This window comes from Dendrobium catenatum, unplaced genomic scaffold (genome assembly GCF_001605985.2).
Source record: "Dendrobium catenatum unplaced genomic scaffold, ASM160598v2 fragScaff_scaffold_911, whole genome shotgun sequence".
Taxonomy (NCBI): Eukaryota; Viridiplantae; Streptophyta; class Magnoliopsida; order Asparagales; family Orchidaceae; genus Dendrobium; species Dendrobium catenatum.
In genome coordinates, this window is record NW_021319373.1 from 1,908,556 (window position 1) to 1,931,361 (window position 22,806).

General features: G+C 31.9%; 1 protein-coding gene across 2 annotated transcripts; it reads left to right on the forward strand.

The window, feature by feature from the left end:
- The first annotated feature begins 6 nt into the window (after window positions 1-6).
- On the forward strand, window positions 7-1,397 carry LOC110107224. Of its 2 annotated transcripts, XM_020837416.2 has the most exons (3): window positions 7-385; window positions 451-555; window positions 622-1,397. In XM_020837416.2, exons 1-3 carry the CDS (start codon window positions 179-181, stop codon window positions 1,024-1,026), a joined length of 717 nt encoding a protein of 238 aa, XP_020693075.1. In that variant the 5' UTR covers window positions 7-178; the 3' UTR covers window positions 1,027-1,397. The 2 variants fall into 2 exon arrangements, with proteins under 2 accessions (XP_020693075.1, XP_028553140.1); XM_028697307.1 differs by having other exon boundaries at window positions 451-1,390.
- The last annotated feature ends 21,409 nt before the right edge of the window (window positions 1,398-22,806 follow it).

Here is a 22,806-nt window from a genome sequence, read left to right on the forward strand (position 1 = left end):
TGGTTTGGAGAATTTCAGGTATATTTTTTTTTTGTATGATTTCAAATATATGATTTAATTTGTACTAATCTTTTTGATATTGCCTAAATTTGTACAGAAAGAATTTAGGTGGTTGCCTGAGTACAGCACGAGGATCAGATCTAATTTTGAGAGGAGAGGAGCGACCCGTCTCAGAGACATGTTCACGGACATTAGAAAGTCCGGGCAGAGGCCTAATTGGATTGGAGAGGGCGTTTGGGCAGATTTGAGTAGTGCTTGGGCTACCCCGGAGTTTATAAAAATGAGAGAGCAGAATAAACAGAACAGAGCCTCTGACTGCGGCGGTTTAGGAAGCTCTCTTCATACTGGTGGATTTGTACCTCATACAGAACATAGGCGGCGACTGGTAAGTGTTTTGAATTGGTTTATTACATATATTTATGTTAGTATAACTAAGCATCAAATTTTCAGAAAGCGCACCTGGGTCGGGAGCCAACACCATTGGAGCTGCATACAAGAACTCATCAACATCAAGCTGACCAGCAGTGGGTTGATGAGAAATCTAAGAAGGCTCATGTGAGTAAAATTTTTTGGATTTTTAGAATAAATATTTATTTTAATAAAACTATTTGTAACTTGCAGGATGATTTCTTACGAGTTAGAGAAAGTAGGCAGTCCACTGGCGAGGGATCATCTTCTGGATCGGCCCATACTTCTGAGTATCAGACATGGTCAGAAGTTGTTGGTGGAAGACAGAGGGGGAGGGTATATGGCATGGGTTCACAAGCTTTTGCTATTGAGGGCAGTTCATACACCTCTGTATTCCATGATCCAAGTGGAGCTGAAGAATCTGTAAGTGAGAGGGTTGCAGCACTTACTAGAGAGATTGAAGAGATGAAAAGGGTTCAAGCTAGAGAGATTGAAGAAATGAGGAAGGCTCAGAATGAAATGCAAGCAGAGTTGCAATCCTACAGAGCTGGAAAACAAAGGAAGAAGGACCAACAGGAGCAGCCATCTGCAGACAGTGAGGATACCGATGATGATTAGATGTTTATTATGTTTGATGAATGTATTAATTAGAACTTGTGAACTTCTGAACTGGTGATTGTAGCATTATCATGAACTATCTTGTGAATTTGTGATTGTAATGTTGTGATGAATTTTTTATTTTGTTTGTATTTTCTGGTTGTGATGAATATAGCGGCGTGTTGCCCAACATATATATGCTTTTTCTGCAGGTTTAGACTTTAGGGTGAACCTCCCTCAAATAGAGGGGATGCTGTCAATTTTTTTTTTCAGGTGCTACAGGTTTCCGGCGGCTAACCGGCGGTTTAGCCGCCGGAAACTACGATACCGGACGGACAAGATAAAGCCGCCGGTACGTACCGGCGGCTTACCGACGGCCGCCGGCGGTTATATGATGGACACCCGACGGTTTAAACCATCGGTAATACCGACGGCTATAACCGCCATCCACCGCCGGTACCTTACCGGCGGTCTAACGGCGCCGTCCGGCGGTCTAATAAACCAGACGACGCCAGGTTTAACCGCCGGACAATCGCCGGTAATTTGACCGGCGGTTTTCCGGCGGTTACAATACCGGCGGCCTAATCGCCGGAAGACCGACGGTTAAAATTCCGGTGGTCACCGGCGGTATTGGCCGCTGGAAAACCGCCGCACAAAATTAACCGCCGGTAAAAAGCCGTCGGAAATGGTTTCCTACGCCGTTTTTACCGGCGGTTAACAATCCGCCGTTAGACCGCCGGTAACGTTAAAAACCGCCGATAAATCTACACTAACCGCCGGAAAAAACCGCCGATTTTTAGCGTTTTTCCTGATATATCATTCACAACAGTTTATGAAAATTAAATATAAACATGGAATTACACCGCATGTGACTATGTCAAAGGAAGAAAAATTGATGAGTATCCCTCTTCCTCTAACTCCTTTAGTGGTGTAATCTCTTTTTGAATCAAAATTTATTTCAAATAAAAAATTGGACCTAGAAATGGAGATATGTTTCATCTTCCTACAGTCTTTTATCTCATATGAATATTTTTGCAAGTCAATGAATCTATTTCAAATTTTCTTAATCAAGTTGTTTGTCTATATCATATGGATCAAATTTTGCTTTGTGCTTTACTCTTGCTTATATAAGAGAGTGTGTTCTTCTTCTCTCATATTTGAAAGATAATCTCATAACTGAGAGTCTTTAAAGATGTAGAAAGGAAGAAAGTTAGTAGAAAAAAGAGGCACAAAATGAGCCCAAAGCTGAAAAAGATGCACAATGTACACCAAAATTGAAAGTTGCAAAAAGTATATAAAAAATTAAAAGATGCATAAAGTGCACCAAAAACTGATAAAGAGGCACAAAATGAGGCCATAATTAGTTATCTTTTATTTCTTTCAAATCTTTAAATCCTAAAAGAATCCACGTGCCAATTGATATATTCTTCACTTGATTCCTAATTCATCACTATGTAATGCTATTCTCTTAGATAAATTTCTGAAAATAAGTTTGAAAGATCACATTTCCTTTCTAATTTATTTTCTGAATTAGATTTTGTTTAAAAAGACTTTAATCTATAAGGAACCTGAGCTAGGGTTGACAACCTTCAAATTTCTAACCTTTCTAAGTTTTAGTGTTGTCAATGCATTTCTCACTAAGTTTTTGATCTAATCATAAGGTAAAATTTTTATTTGTTACAAAAGAATTTATTTTGATGAGTATTTCTGCTTGATTTCTATTGTGTTTTGTTAATCTTTTTATTGTAATTTTGATTTATTTTCTTTCCTAGAGCTTTCTTGATCATCCATTCCCATCTTTGATTTTTTGCTCAAATCATACTATATGATACACATCATATTATACAATCTTCACAAATATCATCACAAATCTGATCACAGTGCATCCAACGGCTCATATTCATTAATCATTGTGATCATATTATATGAACACCTATTTTATACATATGATCCACGTAATAGTAGACGTTGGACAAATTGAATTCAGCCAGTATGATATTTAATATTATGTATGAACACATGTTCATCATGTACAATCATATTAGTCAATGATTGTTTAGACTGACTCCTCGGGATGAGCGCTTTCTCTTTCTCTCTAATCGTCTAGTACGATTCTGATCATATTGTATGATAAGACTGACATTTTGACTATATTAGATTGGACAATTTGATTGAACTTGATCATCCAATATGAACTCACGATCATACCATATGATCTAGCTGATTTCAATAAAAATAAAGGCATTTCAAGGTTTTTCTTCACTTAATCCTCTTCAACCCTATTTCCTTCTCTCTTGAGCTCTCAATCTTGGAAATGGTTGGAGACAAGCATTCTTGAGCACTCATCAGGAGTTCCTCCCAACGCACAGTAGATACACGATTTTCTGTGGCCATTGATGAAGCGGGCTATTACAGATATAAGACTGCTGGCATTAACCCCTCAAAAATCATCAAACAAGAGGATTTGAACTTCCAAGTACTATCACTTTTTGTCAATACCACTCTCACTTTCTTTCTTACTCTTGCTTATCCTTTCAATTTTGAACTGCTTTTTTAGTTTTTTACTAGCCTCAATATCAATAGTAGAAATAACCTATGATAATAGGCGACTAGTAGAAATAACCTATCAGGACTTTCATGAATTCCTACACCTCTTTACTACTTGCTAGAAAATTCACTTTGTGTCCTCCAATCCTGACTTTCATTGGACACTTACCAACACCACTCTTAGGGAATTTAATGTTAAATATCACATATCTCAAGTCAACACATTCTTCGTAACTCCATCATTCCTAAGGCTGCTGATAGGATCAACATTACACATATTCTCTCTCTTGCTACCTATTACATTATGGCTCAAATTGATTTTAATGCAGCTGATCTTATAATCTGATATCTTGAAACTCTGACTTGCATTAGATATCCTAGACACAAGAGAAAGCCTAATCTTGCCTTAGGACATGTTATTGCTTTTGCCCTGGAAATCAAGTATAATATCCAATTTCCTGCACCACTTAATCACCTCCTGGTCTACTATACCAATAGCTCCTTCCACATCCTTCACAGTTCTTGTCATCGTAATGTTCATTATGTGGACGAAGAGCTTGTGGCAGAAGAGAGAGGGCCTATTCAAACACCTGCCCCTATCTGCCAGTAGTCTCAGCTCGATCTGTTGGTCTGGAGGTTTGATCAGTGGGTGGCCTGTTTTGACTCCTGCGTAGCTAAGCAGCAACAACAATATAAGAATGACTTAGCTTGCTTTTATCAGTACGTATCCCAGCAGCAACAGAAGCATGATCAAGATATGGCTTGGCTTGGAAACCAATTTGCCTCGATCCAATAATACTTCTAGCCACCACCTCCATCTGATCAAGACACCACCTTATTTTAGTTTTTTTCTATTTTTTTTTTATCATTGTACTTCTACTATTTTTTATTTTTGTTTCTTTGTTGTTATTTCCTTTTCTTTTTATGATGTCAAAAGGGGAAATGGTAGCTTGTATTTTGCTTTGAAATATTTAATTCCATGTTTGTTTGTTAATTCTCTGTGTTCATTTGTGTTATTTTTCATTTTAAAATAAAAAAATTTTAACACCTCCCCCATTTTTGAAAAAATTTACTTAGTGAGGAAAATCTTATGGAATAGCAAAACACTCTTGAATCATAAACTAACAATATTTGTCATCATAAAAATGGGAGAGATTATTATAAATTTGAACCCAAGCTTGTGATTTGATGATAACAAATATTATTAGATTTCTTACTATACTAATTAAATTTAGTGCATATCTATTTTGGCACAGCTCACTAACATTTTAGGTCCACAATTTAGTTGTAACCTCGATCAGCTCAAGATTGGGTAGATTATGATTAAAGTTTATATTTTTAGTCTTTTTATAGTTTTTACCTTTCTTGAGTTAATCATGTATTCTGGTGGATCCTAAAGCTAAGTAACCTTACACACACACACTCAATGAGGTGAATTAATGAGTTAGGAAGAAGTTATGTTTTTTAAACTAATAATACAACATAATTTATATCGTACTGGATGATCAGTTAACCAAAAAACCCTAGATATTGTAAGAGCTTCTCCGCCTTGGTGTGGGGGCAAAAGGAGAGATGCTAGTTTTAGTGTAATACCTAGAATGGAGGTAACCGAGGAGTGGACGTAGGTCAGGTTGGACTGAACCACTATAAATTCTAGTGTGCTTATTTTTATTATTTTCTGCACTTTATTTTTCTATGATTAATTATGTGATTGAAAACTCTGATCTTTTTGTTATTGTGAAATTAATTCACTTCCGCATCAAGGGTTAAAATTTTTTATATTTTTAGGTATTGAAAAAGTTATAAAAAGATTTTCTTTTTATTAAAGAAATTTTTAAATTATAAATTAACCCCCATCTTGGTTAGCCTTGGGCTTGTTCCTTAAGGTCTCACAACCTCCTCGAACTTTCAATCCTAAGCACAAATAATCAACGTATGTATGTAGAATTTGATATGCTCTATCCTAGGAAACAAGGAGTTATAATTTTAAAAATTTTATAATTAGGACTCTACAATATGTATATGATCACGTAATAAAATAATGAGTAAGCAATAATGTATAAATGAAATTTTTATTCATTGATAATTTTTAAAGTATAACTCATGGTCTTCTATAAACTAAAGGTGGTCAAGCTCCAACAATAATAAGACTGAATTTTTATTCCTATATAAATATGATTTTTCATTTTTTCTAGAATATTCTGACTTCTAAATCTTCTATAGAATTTCAAAAGATTATGATCTTTAAAGGAAGAATAATCATTTCATTTTTGAATCTACAAATATATATATATATATAGTCTAGATTAGAGTTGGTTGTCTTAGAAAATAATGCCTACTGTGCGTAGAAGGTTATATGGCTTCGATAAGTCCTAAGTTTTATTAGTTGAAATTATCTACAAATGATTTAGTTTGTTTAAGGTCATTGAAAGGTGGTTTGAATTTAAGTTTTAATATTTTAGAAGTATTGAATTTCTTTTAAGGGGTACTTTAATTGTTGAAGTTGTTTAACTTTATATTTAAAGAATATAACACTCAATAAATTCAAAGTGCTAGATGTTATTGAGTAGTAAGTCATAGGCTTATATTGTAATGTTATCATTACCCCATAAAGGATAAGATTAGTTGAATAGAGTCCTTGAAAATTTATTAACAATTTATTAGGAGAGGGTGGGAAGACCTTATGATTCCAATATACATACTCTTCAAAAGGAATTATGTAAGATGTATAAGGGTCTTTGATTTATGAATAATCTATTAATGGGTTCTTAAAGATTCATCAATCCAATGTGTTAGTATCTTCTTGAAAGGCGTTGTACATAACACAAGAGGTTCTTATGATTATTTAAATTATTTAGGGACCTTTTCAATCCAATGCTAATATGTCCTCGAAAGGAGTCAAACATAAATCATAAAAGTCCATTAATTATTTAATTAATATTAAATATCAAATTTATTTAATTAAAATAAATTTAATCAAATAAATTTTATTTATATGAATTAAAATTCAATCATTATTCTCTAATTTTATTTGAATTATTTAGAATTTTTAGTTATTAATTGATTTTTTATTAATTCTTAATTAATTTTAATTAATTATTAATTCTTTATTATTTAATTTTATTTAAAATTCACTTAATTATTACTAATTTTAGTTTTATTTTATTTTGTTTTGTTTTATCCACTTAAGTTGTATTTATTAAAATTTATATGATTTTAATTATTTATTAAGTAATTAATTAATTATTTAACACCCTTTATTTTCATAAGAATTTGGGATATTTAGTTAACTAACCAAATTAATTCAAATGGTCAAGAGATTAAGGTTAATGGTTAGGACTAATCTATAGACCAATCTCTAAAAACTTGGAATTAATTTGATTTATATTGAAGTTCTTATGATTTTATTTAATTTTTATTTAATTAAGAGTTTATTAAATAATAATTAAATTTTAGTTAAAATTGAAATAGGATTTTAATTTTTATTGATTGGAGGTGTGATTTATCATAGGTTTTGTAAAAATCAACTAAAAAAATGGGGCTAATTTTAGGTCTATTTAGTTCAGGGTCCAAATGACTTCAGATTATTGTCAAATTTATTCCTAAGGTGAGTAATGTCATTAAGTTTATTAGGTTTGAATTTCACCCCCAATTGGATGCTTGGGGAATTTCTTAAAATTTTTTAAGTTAACTAGACAAATTTCTTAATTATATTTTCTAGATGTCTCTAGTGTTCAAATCGGTTTGAAATTTAGTGTGACTAACCTTTTTACACATAAACAAACAACAAACAATTGGTGTTTTAATGCTCTATGGATTAAATGTAATGAATTATCAAATTTATATGTCACATAGTGACCTACAAATTTGAAAATTCAATTACTAAAAAAATATTCATCAAATTGGGCAAAAGAAATTAGAGAATGTAGTCAACATTCTTGGTTATTCCTTGTCCAAATTTGAATTAAAAATCATGCATATTTGGAGAGTAGTAATAAAAAATCAGTAGGCATTAAAAGGTCAATTACTCTCCTAATATACATTATATCACTTTAATTTTACTTTTTAAAATAAATGGTTAATTACCCTGAATCCATATAGCCCTAACATCCAGAGATTCAATAAGAAACATATTTGTGGTGAATTTTCAAAAATCTAGGTCAAATCATGACCTAGGTTTTTTTTGGAGATTTAAATATAAAAATGAAATGGTGTCAAATGACCTTGTGAAAATTACTGGATATCTTAAATATCATCTAATTCATCCCATTTAAATTTGAGCTTGATTGGACAATAATTTAGAGATTAATTAAAGAAATTCAATAAACACTAAAATTGAAATTACTCTCTATTTATTCATAATTTTAATTTTATTTTATTTTTAAAATGTAGGATTTTTATTTTGAAAACATGGAATATCTATATGTAAAATTTGGTGAAGAAATGAATTACTTATGATTTTTATAAGTTTTGGGTGTTTAAAAAAATTGCATTTATAATTAATTTAAAGGATTTGGCAGCGGCGATGCTGATGTGGTGACACTTTACACGTCATAAAGGGAAATTGAAATGCGTGGGTGGCAGTAGTAAGTTAATTATCCACACAAGCAAGGGTCTCAGCCATTCAATACCGTGTAAAATGATATTGACAGTTGAGATTTAATCCCGCAATTTTGTCATTTTAAAGGGTCGCATAGAGCAGATGGGGAAACAAAATCACAACCATTAAAATTATATGAGAAATGTGGGACGGCTATGATTTCATCTTCCGCATCCATTTAGTCGAAAGCCTAAATTTAAAAACCTTTTCAAACATGATATAGGAAGAATCAAGTGGTTTGAAAGTTTAAACATAGCTAGAATAGAATGGAATAAGAAGTGGGAAAAGATTTTTCTTGTTTTTCATGCTTGGGTTTGAGTGTTATTTAGAAACCTAGATAAATACTTAGGGTTTTAGTTTTACCTCAATAACAACGATCTCATGAAGAATTTAATGGCTAGATTTATTTCTTGAGGAATTTGTAGCAGCTTTCATGATGAAATTAAGTCCGAAGGATGCCTGGATGAAGAGTTTCAATGGCTTGGTTGAAAATGCTTTCGATTCTCTTCTGATTTCCCCACCGTTGAGCTTCAAAAGATAGGGAAACACCAGTGAAGTGTAAAAAATACTCTGGGAACGCAAAATGAAATGAAAATGTTGTTGGAGATGGATTGCAAAGTGAATATAATTTGAATAAAGAGTTTGAATAAATTTACCCAATTCAAGTATTAGGGTTTCCCTGGATGGCTAGGATCACTCAGAGGAGACACCTGCTTTACACATGTCCCAATGGTTAGGGAGCAGGGAGTCAGCCTAGAAAGAGAGAAATGGACCTTGGGTGATTTTTCAGACTAGTTGTGAACAGACAATGTGGGCTGCCATGGAGGGAAATGCAAGTTTTGGTTTAGTAGACCATTTGACATATTTGAGTTTTGTTGACAATTTTGACTAGACAAATAGTCTAAGTTGATTTGGATGGGCTTTATAGAAGGTTTGCATGGTATTGAGGTGGATTCAAAGGGGCTTGAAACAAAAGATTTGATGATTGAAGGAAAGGTTGAATGTATATGTGATTTGACTAAATTTAATGGGTTGTCTAAGTCAAACCCATTATGATTTGAAACATAAAAGGTTTGAGCTTGTTCAAAACAAGCAATGAAGTAATCTTGAGGGATTAAAAGGTTTGATTTGGTTTTATGCAGGGTTTGACTCAAATTAGCTAGGTTTGACTAGATTTGGGCTCAATTGACCAAGTCAACTATTGACTGGGTGAGGTGACTAGTCATGTAAAAATTGTTAGGAGTTGAGTCCAGAAGAGTTTGGTAAAGTTCAGATACAAAGTAAGATTTGATTTTATGTGGAGAAGGTGCTTGATTAATCAAACTAGGTTGGGCTAGCTCAACTAGGTCAAATAGGTAAATCACTGGCTGAAGGGTCCAGTGATAAAAACTTTAACGTATAGAGCTTCTAATGAAGTGATTTGGACTTTTCTGGTGGAGAGTTACTAAAGCAGCAATCCCTACCAATGAATTTTTGAAGTATAGAAAACTTACTAATGAAGATTTGTGTGCTAGAGGCTGTCTAGAATGTGAAAATCTGGAATATATATCTGTCTGGTGCAAAGAGCTGCAGAATGTCATTAGACAGATCCAGAATTAGGGATTTTATATTCCAAACTTTGAATCCTTAAATGAATGCTTAGTTGAACTGGAAACTCTCTCTACTTTTGCACCAGACACAGTTGGACTTTATTGCAATACAGTGTATCATAATTGGCGAAACAGGAATTATGTAAAACATGGGAAAACTGCAATTTCCGTTCCTATGTTAGCTGCTAATGTTTTATATTCTACTATTAAAATCTCTAATCCTTTCATTGATAGCTGGGGTGCTAACCTCCCTAGGGAGTGTCAAACTTCTTGGCACCCTCCACCGCTTGATTGGATTAAGATTAATGTGGATGCATCTCTCATTACTTCTTATAGTTCTGGAATTGGAGGTTGCTTTAGAGACTATAAAGGGAGATTGTTGATTGCTTTTGGAGAAAAGAGAACACATTGGGATATTGCTATTTTGACTCTTAGAAGACTCATTCAACCGTGGATGCTTGAAAGTAAAGGAGTAATAATTGAAGGTGATAACATCAATGTTATCAAATTCATTCAACATTCTTTGAACAAGGCTAATTGGCAAGGTTACAATCGGATTGAGGAGGAGTTTCTTTTCTTGGCCGATTTCAATAAGGTAATTCTTCATCATGTTCATAGAGATTGTAATAAGGTAGCCGATTTGTGTGCTACTTTAGCTTTTTAGAACAACTTTTACTTTGATAGTTCTTCCTTTGCTAACATTCCTCCTTCTCTTTGTTCTTTATTGAAGAAGGAATGTGAGCCTTTTCTTTAGTTTGTAATTAGCTTTTTTCTGTTAATTGAAAAGTGCATTTCTCAAAAAAAAAATGAAGTGATTTGGACAATAATTGAAGTCAGGAGGTCAGTGTAATGAATGAGACAGCGCACTGAGATAATTAATTACAGTTCAAGGTTATGCTGAATATGTTGATTGTAAATTAATATTTCTGGTGCTTAGATGATTTTACTTTAGGGTTTCTATAATTCAAATAACATCCATTAGAAGTGAGGTTAACAATATACATAGTGTAACCTACCTCGATTCAAACAACTTTCTAAACTAGGCCAATGATAAAAACTAGGTAGAAGCGGCCCAAATCTTCTTCTTTCCTGCTAAAAAGCCTTCTTTTCCTCTCTCTTGCTCGACTGCTAGAGCATTCAAATGAATGGAATATTGGAAATATAATATATTTAAGTGCAAAAAATGGCTCAGTGCCTAGATACCATTTTGTTTTTGCAATGTGGTGCTTGTTCAAATTTCAGAGAGCATATTGCTAAGGCGTTAGAACACTCAACCCCTAGGTACTATAGGGGGGGAAATTCTAGATTTTTTAATATGCATTCAGACCCTTGAGACCGGCTCCAAAACACTTGAAAAACTTTTTCATACATATAAAACACTTTCAAACACATACCTAACACGTGCAAAATAGTTCAAAATATAGAAATTAAAGCAATTACCTCTTTTATATTGGGTCAGAATAGGTTAAACTGAATACTAAACCTAGAGGTGTCAGAACTATCCCCTCCTCAAAAAAATGTCACACATGATATTTTAAAACTCAGATCTCATATCACATAAATAGATTGTAATACAGCTCTCTCATCTCATATTCCTTCTCCCAAGTAGTTACTAGAATCTAACACCCATTTTCTCAGAAGTGACATGTGGAACACAATATGAATTTTAGAAATGTTATCTGGAAACTATAACATGTTGCTGACTTCTTGATCCCTTAAACTACTTCAAAGGGTCCAACATACCTTGGACGCAACTTTCCTTCCTTGTCAAACCTGCTAATGCCTTTCATCGGCTTAATCTTCATATATACAAAATCTCTCACCTAAAATTCTATAGTTTGATGCTTAGCATCAAAATATTGTTGCTGACTATCCTATACAAGCTTCAATCTGTTACTAATTAAATAGATCTTTTTAGTAACATCATTAATTAGGGCTGGCATAATCAAATGCCTTTGACCAACCTCTATCCATGATAGAGGGGTCCTGCATTTCCTACTTTATATGGAGTCATACATATATTGGTATAAGAAAGCTCAATCAGAGGAATATAATCTTCCAAATTATCATCAAAATCTAAAACACAGTCTCAAAAGATCTTTCTGTGTTTGTATAATCCTCTCAGATTGTCCATCAGTCTAAGGATGAAATGTCGCATTGAAATGTAATTTTATACCCAAACTTTATTGAATACCTCTCCATAATCTAGAGGTAAACATTCCATCTTTGTTAGAAATTATAACCTTTAGTATCCCATATAATCTGATAATCTCACACACATATACTTGTGTCAATCTATCCACTGAATTAGACTGTCATATTGAAATTAAATAAGTATAATTTGTCAAACAATCCACTATAACCCAAATTGCATTATGTCCCTATCTCAACCTAAAAACCTCATAGTAAAATCCATAGTAACCTCTTCTTATTTCCACTCTGCAATGGGTAATGACTATAAAAAAAATCTCCCGATCTTTGATGCTCTAATTTTACCAACTGACATGCTTCACATTTTGATATAAAATTTGTCACATCCTTCATCAATTTAGACTACCAAAATATATATTTCAAATCACAGTAGATTTTACTACTTCGTGGGTAAATAATACAGCCTGAATTATGCGCCTCAAATAAAATCTCATATCTTAAATCTATTGAACTAGGAATCCACAATCTATCCTTATAGAAATAATATCAGAATCAGACATTTAGCTTAAATTTCTTACCATATTTGATTTGATTATTTAACTTTGGATATTTCACATTTAACCTTTGAGCTTCCTAAATCTTTTCTAGAATAGAATACTGAATAATCATCTGAGGCAACATGCTAGAATTTCAATCAATAAAAGAACTAGTTATAACCTTTCCGTATCCTGATTCAAATCTCATTAGAAGTAAGGTAGATACATGAAAATCTAGAAGAATGCCTCCTTAGAGCATCTGCCACCATATTAGCCTTACATGGCTAGTATTAAATAGCCATATCATATGCTTTAATCAACTCAAGCCATCTTCTTTGCCCCAGATTTAGATCCTTTTGAGAGAATATTAATTTTAGACTGTGATAATCAACAAAAATCTTAGATCTAACACCATATAGATAACATTTATAGATCTTCAGAATAAAAATCACAAAAGAAAGATCCAAGATCATGTGTTTGATAGTTTCACTCATATGATTTTAGCTGTCTAAAAGTCTAAGCTATAATTATACCATGCTACATCAAAATATTTTCTGGACCTTTTAGTGAGCATCGTTGAACACCTAAAATCCTTTTTTACCAGATGGATGAGTCAAATATGGAGCAGAAGTCAAATAATATTTCAATCTTTGAAAACTAACCTCACAATCAGGTATCCAGATAAAAGCTACTGGCTTTTGATTTAGTTTTTTCAAAGGTGTAGAAATATGAGAAAACCCACTCATAAATTTCCTTTAATATCCAACCATACCCAAGGGTACTTTAAATATAATAGTTGGTCTCAACCAATCAGTAACTGCCTAAACATTTTGGGGATTTATTGAAATACCTGTACTACTCTCCTTGTGCCCCATAAATAAAATAGCCTTTAACTAGAACTCACATAGAGAATTTTGCATATAGATGATGCTGCCTCATATTCTCCAAAATAATCATCACATGTTTGGCATGATCTTCCTTAGAATTGGAATAAACCAAAATATCATCTATAATAATAACAATAGTAAACTGATCTAGATAATCCATGAATACTCTGTTCATCAAATCCATAAAGATGGCTAGTGTATTCGTCATCCCAAAAGACATGACTAAAAACTCATAGTGTCCGTACCTTATATTGAATGTTATCTTTGCCACATCATTCTCTCTCACTTTCACCTGATAATATCCATTGTAAATCAATCTTAGAAAATGTAGAAGTTCTAGTATGCAGATCAAATAGATCATCAATATATGGTAGATGACACTTATTCTTGATAGTGACTTTATTCAATTTCCTGTAATAAATACACATGCGCATCATACCATCATTTTTCGTTATAAATAGAATAGGTGCTCCCCATAGATATACATTAGGATAGATGAATCCTCTATCAACCAACTCTTGAAGCTCCTTAGGTTTCCATCATACATGGAGCCTTATAAATCACGATTGTACCCTAAAAATATCAATATAAAACTCTATATTTCTGTTCGAAGGAAAACTGACTAACTCCATATGAAACACATCCAAAAATTTTTGCACTACTGGAACATTAATAATAGAATCAAAATCCATCCTAATATCCAGAACTAATGCCAAAAATATCATGCAACCCTTTTTCCATAAGTTATCTACTTGTATAGTAGAGATCAAACATGACAAAATATCTCTAACTCCCTAGAATATACAACTCTCATTGCCTAGAAAAAAAGTGAATTACTTTTTCAAATAATTAATTTGAGCCTCGTACTGGCTCAACTAATTCATACCCAAAATAACATTACACTCAGAAATGAAAAATAAAATCAATCCGCTTCTTATCAAAAATTTTAATATCATAGAAATAAACCCTACTTGCTATCATAATATCTCCATTTGGTAAAGTAACAGACAAAGAAAAAGGTAGTAAAATGGAGGGGAAGTGTAGTAAATTGAAGAAATACTCAGAAATAAATGAATGACTGGTTCAAAAATTAAATAAAATATGTCATGACTAATCAAAAATATAAGTTGTACCCATAACCACATTTGGAGCATCTTAAGCTTCATGTTGAGTCAAACTATGCACACATATATGAACTAGAGTTAGAGCGAAAGAATTAGTATGCTCCCTTTGACCACTGTCAGACGACCTCCCTGCCATAGAACCAAACCACTTTCTTTAACAATTTTTAAGGTAAATGGTTAAATATTAAAGTCTTATTTAGGAGGAGACATTGATCATTTGAACAATATCACTGAATTGGATCACACTCAAAAGAAGTAATTATCATAGTCTTGCTGAAAACTAAGAACTTATAATTAATGGTTATGTTGTGTTATTGCAAAAATGTTTAGTTTAATTTTTAATATTTGGTTATTTTTTATTTATCAGTAGTGTTATTAACCTATTGTTATGATTTGTTTATGTTATTATTATTGTGTTAGTTTAATTTACATTTTATGAAATCCCTACTATTGCTTAGCTATTGAAAGTGTCCTCTACATAGCACTCGCGCATTGATTGCTTATTTAGCCAAAAAAAATTATTTAAAATTAAGAATAATACTAAACTCTATGTGATAATTTGAACGAACAAAGAATTACAATGTTTAATTTGAAAATAATAATAATTAACTAAATAAAATCATCCACATTATTGATTTACCTTGAACAAAATATCTATACACATAAGCTCAAACTAAAGATTTAATGATTGAATAATTGAATTTAGATAAAGGAAGTTTGTAGATTAAATTATGAAAATAATTATAAACTTGACTATGGAATTAGTGAGCTTACCAATATCTTTACATTAATTCAATTTAGTGTTACTAAAAGGAAAAGAGCAATCAAATATTCAAAATCATTATTAGTACTAAAAAAAATATGAAAAAACATGAAAATTAAAAGGAAAAGGAAAAAGAAAAAGAAAAGGAAGATGAGTACTTCAAAAATTGGTATCTAAAAAAGCTTAATTCTTAAAAGTATCCTAATTTTAAAATTAAATAGGAAAATGCAAGTAAACAAATACATATGATGATTTTTTAATGAACTTCTAATATAAACTACAAGAACAACCAATTTCTAAAGGACATATTATTCAAATCTAAAAAATCAGTAGTCAATATTGTACTTACACCTGTGGTGGTTTGGTTCAAAGTAAGTAAAAATAAGGATGATTGATTAGGATAATTACTTATAATCTTTAAATTAAAATTACACAACTTTGATCATTCCAAATTACATTTAAATAATGAAGTATTTTCTTATATTGATAATCTTAAATTGCCAAATTTTATTTGGGCTACTAGGCCAATCAGTAGGTGATTACACCATTTCTTAAAGACAAGCAAGAGTTTAAACTGGGAAAAGTTTTTTAAGTATAAATTTTGTAGTATTTTAATATCTTAAATATGAGTACAAATATTATTTTAACTTATTATTATGCATGAAATGCTTATAAAAAAAGAAAGAAAAATGTATAAGTGTTGAAAAAATGTCACAAAGCTAGCTCCTACTACCAACATTGCAACATACACAACGCCTTAATGCTAAATCAGGAAATTGCATTGTTGGAGCCTCAAGAAAAATGATAATTAATTCAGCATTTAGTGGATCCAAGGTTAGGGTCACATTTCTTCATAACATCATATTGCAACAAATCAACACCGCAGTACCTGAGTCTCAGAAATTTGAGAGCCAGAGCACTAAGCATTATAATGCCATAGCACCAGATTGCACACTCCAACACTACAGTGCTCAACTTTTGAAGTACTATGGTGGATTAGTTGACAAAAGATAGAGCAGCGCCGAATTAGATAAGCGATACACCGGTTTAGCCAATAGACACACCGAGTCAGCACAACACCAAAGTAAATCAAGCTTAGCAACGTCGAGGTATTAGTTCATTTTATAACACTGCAACACCACCATGTTAAGCATCGCGGGTGCCTAAGTCTATTTATGTACTTAGTATAAATAGATTTTTAGAAGTGTTATATTGTAGTTTTGTCATATTTTTTGTTTAGTTCAGTCTAGACTGTAGTGTACCCTTAGAGTAAAATTTAAGGGAGGCTAGAGGAGAGAAGGATACTATATTTGAGAATTGTTAGCCTATCTCTTTATAAGCATTAAATATTTCGAGAAGAAAAGAGTGTTGAGAGTATTTTTGTACTATCTAGGTGACATCTAAAATAACTTTTACTCATGTATTTTCTCTTTTATGCAAACAATGAAATCTAGTTTGCTTTCTTTACATATCATGTCTAGTTGATTCCTTAATTTTGGGCTAATGATGTAAATCTAATATTAGTACTAATATAGACTCTAGTGCTTTGAAGCAAAAGTGTATGGTTTCAATATCTCTCAAACTTAATTTAATGCATATAGTGTCCATGTGTGTAGCTAAAATAAGTTTGATATATTACCTTGACAGAGGAATATTATAACAAATAAGAGTATTGGAATAGAATATTTGCATGCATAGACATAGGAAGTTTAACCTTCTTGGGTCTATAGAGATACAATCACTATAGGAAGGCCATAAACCTCCCATTCATCCCTACAAGCTCAATCAAGATCTAAGGATGCATATACTCTAATCCATATCAATAAAGTAGAGTCTCGTTAGGAAAACTTTAATAATTTGCATTCATTAGTTCAAAATGTTTTATTATCATGTATCTTATTTTTTTTTTGTCTTACAATCCTCTACAGTGAAAGAATCTTAACCATTATCTTCAATTCATAGGATAAATATTATAGCTATAGTAGGTAGTACTAGTTTACTTGATGTTAGCAGAATACTTTCTAATTGAATCAACACTCACTCAATAAATTTTTATTTGATTGACACATTCACTTGCATATATTGCATATCAAATAAAACCTAAGCATATTTCAGCTTAAAGCATAAACTTAATTCACATATTTAATACTTCCAGTGCAAATTAAAACTATGCAACCCATGCGCCCATCAAGTTTTTAGCATCGTTGTCGAGGAGGTAAAGTGCACATTATAAGTTAAGCTATATTGTTGAACTAGTTACATATTTAATCTAACTTATATATTGTATCTTATTTTTGTTTTTTTTATTTTTGAAATTAAAAATAAAAAAGAAAGAAGAATCATTTGATTGTTGTAGTTATTTTATTTTTTGATATTTAATTTTTACATTTTTATTGTATGTGTAATAGATCTAGTAAGGAGCCCTTATTATTTGACTTAAAAATAGAGAGGACCCTTATAAAATTAGAAATTCAAAAAGACTTTAGCTATAGGTATGACCAATTTAGCTCAAGATCAGGACCATCTTAGATCTCTTAGAGAGTATGTCAATCCTCAAATAGATGGAATTCATTAGAGTATCAATAGACCTACTATTTAAACTAATAAATTTGAGCTAAAATCTGCCATAATTTAATAAGTTCAAAATTTATAGTTTGGGAGAACTCCTATTGAGGATCCAAACCAATATTTAGCTAGCTTCTTAAAAATATGCTCAACATTCAAGTATAATGGGGTTAGTGATGATACTATTAGGCTTCAATTATTTCTATTTTTTTCTAAGGTACAAAGTTAAGTTATGGTTGAATTCCTTACCCCTAGGCTCAATAACCACATGGAATGAGTTGGCACATAAATTCCTTACTCAGGTAGCCGCTTTATCTAAAAAATTTAATAGTTTGAATTAGTTTATGATCAGGATCACCTATACAATTGAAAGGGCATGATTTAAATTATATTTAAGAGAATAATATTCAAGGGATTGAGAATATGAATGCTATTAGAAGACAAAATAATCCCTATTCTAATACTTACAATCCAGGTTGAAGGAACAACTCTAATTTTAATTAGTATAGTCCCAATATTGGTGGAAATAATCAATGGAATGTAGGTCAAACAAATCAAGAAAAAAATTAGAATAATTCTCAGCAACCTATAGTAGATCCAATATAGTGGAGCGCCATGATGCCCATCATCCTAATGCCATAGTATACCCTCTTTGCTTATAGGAAGAATAATTTACCTGGAGATAGGAAGACATCCTTGGATAAGGTACTAATTCATGTGGGAACTTAACTCTAGGGTCAAGCTACTGCCCTTAGAAATATAGAAAATTAAATTAGACAACTTACTAGTTTGGTCAATAATAAATCATATCAAGAATAGACTACCTTGAAAGACAAGAAATTAGAAGAGCAATGTATTAATATTTAACTCAGGATTGTGAGAAATTTGGGAGACCCTTATAAGTATAAAACTAGCCTAAAAATGATAGTGGGGGTAAAAGATCCTTTAGAAGATTTACTACCTACCCAACAACTTGAACCAAGAATAGAAACTGAGAGACCCATTAGGAAGGTTATAGAGAGACCAACACCACCTTTTTCCCTAGAGGCTAATAGAATAAAATTTGGATAAGTAATTCTCTAGATTCCTAGAAGTGTTTAAAAAGCTAACTATTAATATACCATTCTCTAAAGCCTTAGAATAAATGCTCACTTATATTAAGTTCATGAAGAAAATTTTGAATAAAAAAGTAAGTTAGGAGAATTTGAAACCATGGCTTTCATTGAGGAGTGTATTGATATCATTCAAAAGAAACTTCCTGAAAAGTTGAAAGATCCTGGTAGTTTTACCATTTCCATGACTATAGGTAACAAACTTTATGAAAGTTCTTTATTTGATTTAGGATCCAACATTAATATGATGTCTCTATCTATTTTCAAGAGATTATACATAGGAGAGGTTCAACCTATCATTATTATCCTTCAACTTACTGATATATCATTTACTTATCCTAGGGGGCTAATAAAAGATGTTCTTATTAATGTTGATAAGTTTATTTATTAATTTAGACATAGAAGAGAATATGGAGATATCTATTATCTTAGGGAGACCTTTCTTAGTAACGGGTAAGGCTATGATTGATGTTTATAAAGGAGAATTAGCTATGAGTGTCTAAATCAAGAAGTAACTATTGATGTACTTAAATATATGAAATTCTCTAATGAAAAGAATAATGATTATTTAGAATTGATTTGGAAGGATATTGAGAGCTTTAAGGAAGATTTGATTGTGGAAAACTCATCGGAGAATGATTTGGAGAAAAGCGATGAGGATTTAAGAGAATGTGTTCAGGCCTCCTTTCCTCATAATCATCTGCTAGTGATGGACTAAGCCCATCGTGGCACCATCCTAGTTTAAATCTAAATTAGATCCTCTGAGATTGGGTATAAGTTCGTGATAAAGGTCTCCTTTCCTTATGATCATCTATTAGTGGTGGAGCAATCCCCTCGTGGCACCATTCAAGTTTAAATCTAAATCTAATCCTCTGAGGTTGGGTTTAAGTTTATGATAAATGCTTCCTTTCATTATGATCATTTGCTAGGGGGGAGTAAGCCCCTCGTAGCACCATCCTAGTTTAAATCTAAATCTGGTCCTCTGAGGTTGGGTATAAGTGTTGTAATCAAGGATCCCTATCTTGTGATTTTGATAATAACAAACATTATCGATTGAGATTTTATTTCTTCTAACATATATATTAGATATTATTTTTATCTATGCACACTAACATCTTAGGTACATCATACACCACTCAAGGTTGATCAAGACTCAAGTTTGGGTAGAATAGGATATCATTCAAAAGAGTTTATAATTTTAACTTTTTTTTATTTTCTATTTTTTGAGTCTGGCCATGTAAGGGCGTATGAAAAATTGGTGACCATACACACACACACACGCGCACAGAGTAGTGAGAAAATTTTGAGATAAATTTTTTTTAAACTAATCATACCTTACGATTATAATCATACTATACAATCGGTTATATGAAAAAGAGAGTTAACAGCTAATTGAATCATTAAAGCTAATGAACTAATCATACTATATGATGTAGATCATACTATATGATTTGTTTTGATCTATAAACCCTTGCCGCTAGACAAATTAAGTAAGAAATTTTAAATTGAATTTTGAACTAATCGTACTATATGAACTGAATCGTTTTATACGATATTTAAAATCTTACTTAAATTTTCCCCCATGATTAATTCATTAAATCAAGTTTTAATAAATATGGCTAAATATATTGTATGATCAATATCATATTGTACGATTGACAAAGTTAAAATTCAATTGTCCCGGAGATCGTACTGGATGAAAACCTTGATTTTTGAACTAATTATATAGTATAATATATATATCGTATTGTACGAACTGATGATATTGCACCGATCGTATTGTATGATTTGAATCATATTGGATGATCAATAGAGATGATTTCCAATCATCCCCATAATTGTCATATTCGAACAAAGTGGAAATAAACTAATCATGTCGAACGAACTTACAATCATAGTTTACAATATATTTGTTGAATTTGAACAGTTTGTCTGAATGATTGTTTCATCATACGGGACTAGTCTTATTTTTCAACTGATTGTATTATACGAATCCAGATCATATTGTACTAATAGAGATGACCAAATTGAAAATTTAAAGATTTTTGAAGTCTTGTACTTAAGCATCTTAATGAAGTCTTTTTATAAGGAATTTTAGTTGTTAAAAGAACTATGAGGGAGAATTTCTTGAGAGAGCTTTGGGCTTAGAGAGAAACAAGGTGAGGTTGTGTGTGAGGGTTATTCACACAGTTGTTCCAGGTAAGCTTGCACCCAGCTTTCTCCTATGGCCTTGGTGAGTTCTTAAAGTTTCTCTCTAGAGAGAAGCTTCAAGGTCATTGTCTAGGGTTCTCTACCTTCACCAGGAGGGTGAAAAAAGATTGACAGTTCTCTACCATCACCAATAGGGTGAGAAAGATTCATTGGGTTCTCTTCCTTCACCAGAAAAGTGAAAAAGGATTGAAGGTCCACTACCATCACCACGAGGGTGACATAGCTTCCAATTCTCCATCACACTGAGTCTGATGGAAGTGATTCTTGTAAGTGCTTCTTTGCCTTGCTGTAGGGGCAAAAGGATATTCACTATCATGTTAGTGAAATACCCGAAGAGGAGGACTTTAGGGAGTGGATGAAAGTCAAGGTTGACCACTATATAATTTTTTTGTGCTCTTTCTTATTTATAATTACTTTTCTGTATTTTTATTTCTGCACTTTAAATTTCCTGCGTGAATTTTATCTTTTATTGTGAGCTACACTTAGGTTAATTTGTGATTAGCAAAAAGAGAATATTCATATTTTTGTCTATCTATTTATGCCTCAAAACAAAAAATATTTAAAATTATGAATTACTTCTGCAAGTGTTAAGTTACTCATTTAGATTTGTTTTAAAAAATTATTATTTAACTTAAAATGAAAAGAAACTTTTTTGTTATAGTTTTTTTAAAAAAGTACCAATTCACATCCCCCCTCTTGGTGTGCCTAGGATATTTCACCTTGGTCTTACAACCTCCCCAAACTTTTAATAAGTCTGTTATAAAGGCTTTCTTTCCTTAAGATCATTGATTAGTGGCAGAGCAAGCCCCTCATGGCACCATCCTAGTTTAAATCTAAATTTTATCCTCTATGTTTGGATATAAGTCCATGATAAAGGCTTACTTTTCATATTATCATTCATTAGTAGTGTAGCAAGCCCCTTGTGGCACCATCCTAACTAAATCATAAATCAAAACCTTATGAGTTTTGGTGTAAATCTCATCATAATTTTTTCCCTTTCTTTGAAAATGCCCTCTAATCTATTGATATAGGTTTGATTCCCCTTGTGTTTTAATTTCTTCTTTTAGATTGGAAAGAAGACTTTTATGTCTGATCAAATCCATCTATTTGAAAGCTACTATCCCATTCAGATTTTTATCCACTTGTTTAGGAGACTCTATTCTAGTCAAGTATGAATCCATTTAATCTTCTGGATTCAGTTGATCACCTCAATCAATATCAAAATGTATGATCTACTTTTCAAGTTCATCACACTTGTTAGGGATCCATTTGTTGACCCCATTTTTGGAAGTGGTCAATCTCCTTTATATCAAACTTTAATCTCTACACTTATATCATTTTAAAATCAAAATCAAACTCATCACTGTGTTTTTGCATAGTGATTTTATCATTGATTCGTGAAACCATCACTTGATAATCACCCTTAAGTGTCATTTAATCATCTCATCTACCACTTGACAATCACCCTTGATTTTTTAGTGGTATGATCATTCCAAAGCCTAAAATTTCCTCATGTATTGACATCCATTGAACACTTCAAAACCTAAATCAAAATCAATCTTTAAATCCATCAGTTGATAGTCCCTAGTGATAATCATCTAATTACATATTCAATCATTGATGACCATTAATTATTGTCAATGATCTGAGCATTTGAAGCCTTAAATTCTCCCAAGACATTGTCTAAATCAAATTTAATCTAATAAAGTGACTAAA

Coding starts and splice junctions, on each gene's coding strand:
- LOC110107224 (XM_028697307.1), top strand. CDS start 179: ATGTTCACGGACATTAGAAAGTCCGGGCAGAGGCCTAATTGGATTGGA. Junction 386..450: donor CAGAACATAGGCGGCGACTG/GTAAGTGTTTTG, acceptor TCAAATTTTCAG/AAAGCGCACCTGGGTCGGGA.